Here is a 5,356-nt window from a genome sequence, read left to right as displayed (position 1 = left end):
TTTTTTTTTTTTTTTACAAATGTTTACATGATATTTACCTGATGTAGACACTTTCGAGCTTTGTCGAACTCGCTCCTTAAGCAGTAGGCACTACCCAAGTTGAAGAGCATCATGGCTCGAGCTGCTGTCACACTGCTGGGGTAACACAACGGAGTCTTTTTCCCTGCTACAAACACAGGAATACTTTTTATATACTTTGGGGTCTATCCTGAAGAAACATGGTCTTTCTTTTCACTGCTATGCTGATGATTGTCTGATTTATCTGCCCTTAAAACCCAACAGTTCTTGATCCATTCAGCCTCTGTTAAAATGTCTTGATGACATCAAGGCATGGACGGCTTCAAATCTTTTAAGTTTCAACGATCAGAAAACTGAAGTCATTGTGTTTAGTCCTAGTTCTACCCTGTCTCTGTTCTTGTAACTCTTGAGCCATATCTTAAGCAGCTTGTACAAATCTCAGGACGTTTTAGACTCTGACTTTAAGTTTAATAAACTGATTAATTCTGTTCTGCAGAAAAGCTTCTTCCAGTTGAGACAAATCGCTAAGCTATAGTCCATGTTGACAAGATCTGACCTTGAAAAAAATAGTCCATGCATTCATTACAACCTCCCTTAACTGGCTCCCTGTCTGTGTCAGAATAGATTTTAAAATTCTGCTGTTGACCTTTAAGTGCCTAAATGGCCTTGCACCCTCATACCTCTCTGACCTACTTGAACCAGATGTTCCTTCTCGGGCACTAAGATCATCTGATCAGCTGCTTTTGGTTGTACCAAACACCAGGCTGAAGCTCAGAGGAGATCAGACTTTTTTAGTCATTGGCTCTAAACTCTGGACCCCAACTTTAGACTGGTCACTTCACTTGCTGTTTTTAAATCTCTCCTAAAAACACCTGTTTTCTCTGATGTTTAACAGAGTGATTTGTTTAATAATTTTATTTTCAACAAAGTCCATGCTCAATAATCCAGGTATAAAATCCAACATTTTTCAGTCAGGTCATCTGGACAGTTTCTTTTTTTGTGATGAAACGTTTCGCCTTCGATCTGGAAGGCTTCATCAGTCAAGGAAACACACAACAATGGTTGTGCACAACAATGGTTGTGGCAATGGAGGAGGGGCGTACCAAAGAGATCATCTAATCACAAGCAGAACTGGTTTGTTCCACTTTGGAGTAGGGCTACAACAACGAATCGATAAAATCGATAAAAATCGATGATTAAAAGCGTTGGCAACGAATTTCGTTATCGATTCGTTGTGTCGCGCGATTATGCATCTTTCACAGCGCTGCGGAGCCGTTTCGTTTTGTTCACGGGCAGTTCATTGTCAATGCTGACTGACTGAATAAAGTTTGGAAAAAAAAAAAACTGCAGCGCGAGTTGAACAGAGCGAGGGGGGAGGAGGAAGCAGAGCTGAGTGTTTTCAAAGCAAAATTAAGTAAATTTTACAAATGACCGACGCAGCGAAAACTGTTCGACACAAGTCCTCCAAAGTGTGGGAGAACTTCACAAAGATAAAAAATGAGAAGCATGCCGCTTTGAAAATTGCCGACACGACACGTGAGAACCATGGAGATAAAACGTAAACATGTCGGAGTCACGAGCTGCAGCTGATACAACATGTCTCACTCCCAACTCATGTTGCAGGTGAGTCTCTACAATTTAACACATTGTTCTGTTTCACGAGAGAAAACGTAACTTCAGTCTGTCTGGTAGATGAAGCTGCTGCTTGTTTGTTTGTTTGTTTATCTGATTAATGGCGGTGATACAGAACGTGTGTTACTTTTTATTTAATTTAATTGGAACAAGCAGTGTTTAAATGTGATTTATAAATAAATCTAACACAAAGATAATAATTTAATGATTAAGCTTCAACTTTTAATTTGCTGGCAAAGTCTAAAAACACTGCAGGTATGGCAGGATGAATTGCATTTAAACAGGAATTAAAGTAATTTATTACATCTACTCAAATGTGTGTAATTAAGTATTTTATATATGTGTGTGTGTGTGTGTGTTTAATTGCTCTTTTAGCTACTTTTGCCTGAACCTAACGCTGTAAGTGAAACAAGGCATTTCTTAAGTTGCTGTAATAATTATGCTATAAAACATATTTACTCTCTCATTCCAGAAAACAACAAAAGCCTTCATGATGGACAGACATCATGAACACCACAGCAGCAGCTGTCTTCACTGAAATCATCTTTAAATGATCGTCACTGACATGAGGCCTCTGTCAATGGTTGAAGACGAAAGCTTCACTACAATGATCCACACTTTTAATCCAGGTTACAATAATCCACACTTTTAATCCAGGTTACAATAATCCACACTTTTAATTCAGGTTACACTCTTCCCTCAAGGACACATTTTACAAAGTAGCTACATACTGTGCAGGTATAAAGATACATTTGTATATATTTTTGTGTACATTCATTTTTTTAAGCTATTTGACTAACTTTTATTTTTTATTATTCAATATTTTACTAACAGAATAGTAAAATAGCAACCTGTTTTTTGTGTGAATTGCTATGTCAGTCAAATGTTCAATTTTTGAATAAAGGGGTGGAAATTAAAACGTTTTTTTTTTTTTGCCGATTCATTGATTAATCGAAAAAATAATCGGCCGATGAATCGATTATTGAAATAATCGTTAATTGCAGCCCTACTTTGGAGTAAGCTGTTGGGGGAAGAATCAGTTTTGTTGTGTGTTTCCTTGACTGATGAAGCCTTCTGGATCGAAGGCGAAACGTTTCAGCACAAAAAAAAAAACTGTCCAGATGACCTGACTGAAAAATGTTGGATTTTATTTTCATTTTAATTTCATTGTTTTGTGTTTTTATGTTTTTCTTTTGATGCTTTTAATTACATCTTGTTATTTTTTTCTTTTAATTACTGTCATTGATCTTATCGTTAAGCACTTTGGTAACAGCTGCTGTTTTAAATGTGCTTTATAAATAAATCTGACTGGACTTCAACTTTTAACCTTGGATCTGTCTCAGACTCATTGGCTGGCTAACATGTGAACAAAGACTCACAGGGTTCCACCGGCTCATCGCCCTTCTCAGGTCCTGGAAACACAAATCAAACATTCAGGAAACAAGAAAAGAAGCTAATCTTCTGTTTAGTGAAGTGGGAAACCCACAAACCCTGGTCCTGTTCACTGGGGGGCACTCCCACTGAAACATCGCTGACATTCTCTGGGTTCAGGTGTGTGATGGCATCAGATATCCTGTCCAATGAGATGAGAGCTTCAGCAGCATACAGGTGGCCCAGGAACCTGAGTACAGACAGATGACACCTCAGACTGAATGAAAACAGGAACACACAGTTAATCTGCTCATAAACTAAGCAATGACATTATAACACATGCCTCAAAATAAAATATCCTAAGAAAATCCAAAGAAAAATACTAAGTCAAGCAGAACAATTAATAATTCATAAGACAAAAAAATCACTGCATCTGAATTTACTGGTAAATAAATCAAGTTTGTTTGTTTGTTTGTTTGGGTCTGTTAAAAAAATACAAATAAAAGTAAATTCAGAGCAATACTAAAAACGTGTACTCCAGTAATTGACACCTGCAGTAAGTCTGCCAGTTGAAAGGTAGGAATCATTAAAAACACAAAGTCTGCATTTGAAGCTCTTTAACGAGCCTTCACAGGTCAGGTCATCAAACAGGATCTGAACTCACTTGAAGGACCCGGATACTTTGGTCTGATGCAGCAGTTTCTCCGCGTGGTGCAGAGCCATCAGGTTGTCTCCCAGTGCCAGCGCCACATAAGCACTGCAGGCCAGGATGGAGCACCTACACACACACACACACACAAACACAACTCTGTAACATGTTCAATTAAACACTGAAAGTCAAACTATGAGAGAAAAAAAGCCTTGTTTCATTCGTTACCTGAGGTTTTCTACTTCTTGCTTTCTGAGAGGAGACGATGGAGGTGCAGAGAAAAACTTATCAGCTTCCTGACTTTTTCCACTGCAAAACACACAACAGCACATTTCAGAACATACACCTTATTCTACCACATGTTGCACACAAGTCTACCATGGAGCTCCAACATGCAACGCTCCCATAAAAATCTATTTTTGTTAATTCCAGTTAAATGTAGCAATCACAAATACATAAACTTTACATGTCAAGTTCTATCGAGTGGTTTGTGAAAGTGTGTCTGCTCTGAAAAATTTTGTCCACGCCCACCTGCTGTGTGGGCCCCACCCGGTCCGTATAAATTACGTTAAGAGCGGGTAATCGGCTCCCAAATAGCTTTTTCTTCAGCCATTTAGGAGCCAGTGAGGCCCGACGCTTAAAGGGCTACGCCTATACTCATAGAATCTGGGGTTACAGTACGTAACCAACGTTCTATTTCGTATAGGCTTCGCCCTTTAAGAGCTGTTGCTGATGGGTTAAAGGCGAAGCAGATGTTGTCCTCGCCTCACTGGGTCCATTCGAACACCGTATGAAGCGGAAGCTTGCCCAAAAAACGTCTTGTCACTCAGCTCCCCGTGTACGTAATTACGCATTGCGTAATTATGTGTGCCATGCACAGACGCATGTTGTGTAACTATGCGTTCTGAAAAGCATGAACGCCCCGGAAACTTTCAACGGGGAGGGAAGATGTTGAAAAAAGGGGACCATGAACCAACTGATTCATGGCTGAACAATATGAACAGATTAATAATAACAAGTGAACTGATTATAATCAAATAAACTGATTGGTAACAATAGTCATGAACTTATTAGTGACAATAGAACCAGAACAAGTCACAACCTGTGACTGATAACAACATCTCACACTGTAAATTCATGCAGACAGATGTGAGCTTTAACAGGGTTCCATGAAACAACAATATTCATTCTGTAACACTAAGGACAGAATGTGTCATGGAACGAACTGTCACATCACGTAAATAGAAACAAATAAATGAGCAGGGTGTTGACCACGCGGCCGCAGTGCAAATGTCCTGCATTGGCATACCATTATGCAAAGCAGTCGTAGATGCAATACCCCTGGTCGAGTGCGCCCTGAGGTTGTCAGGAGGCTCTAAATCTGATGCTCTGTAGGCTTCAGAAATAGCCTCACACAGCCAGTGTGACAAGCGCTAGGTGGATAACGGGCGACCTGCAGATGCATCTCCATAATGCACAAACAAATGTTGAGTTTGACCCATTGCAGCTGTGCGTGCTATGCAACACGTCAATGCCCGCACCGGACAGAGAAGATGGCAAGATGCTTCTTCTTCTGATCTGTGGGGGGGGGGGAGGGAAAAACCCCTCAAACGATATCGCTCTTGATTTAAAAGAGCTCGTGATGTTTTTAGGCATAAAGGCTGGGTTTGGTCTTAAATCAGCTGA

General features: G+C 39.8%; 1 protein-coding gene across 1 annotated transcript in view; it reads right to left on the bottom strand.

Moving 5' to 3' along the window:
• The window catches only part of cnot10 (CCR4-NOT transcription complex, subunit 10), a 56,262-nt gene that overhangs the window by 13,791 nt on the left and 37,115 nt on the right, over nucleotides 1-5,356 (bottom strand). Inside the window, exons 13-17 of the mRNA XM_037677195.1 lie at nucleotides 3,899-3,979; nucleotides 3,686-3,799; nucleotides 3,141-3,271; nucleotides 3,030-3,062; nucleotides 39-166 (exon numbers count right to left, since the gene is read on the bottom strand). Coding sequence (XP_037533123.1) covers nucleotides 39-166; nucleotides 3,030-3,062; nucleotides 3,141-3,271; nucleotides 3,686-3,799; nucleotides 3,899-3,979 — 487 coding nt within the window. The remainder of the gene's footprint in view (nucleotides 1-38; nucleotides 167-3,029; nucleotides 3,063-3,140; nucleotides 3,272-3,685; nucleotides 3,800-3,898; nucleotides 3,980-5,356) is intronic.

This window comes from Nematolebias whitei, chromosome 5, assembly GCF_014905685.2.
Source record: "Nematolebias whitei isolate Nwh7 chromosome 5, NemWhi1, whole genome shotgun sequence".
Lineage (NCBI taxonomy): Eukaryota > Metazoa > Chordata > Actinopteri > Cyprinodontiformes > Rivulidae > Nematolebias > Nematolebias whitei.
The sequence above is the reverse complement of the archived record's forward strand: the minus strand, read 5'-3'. Positions and strand labels throughout refer to the sequence as shown.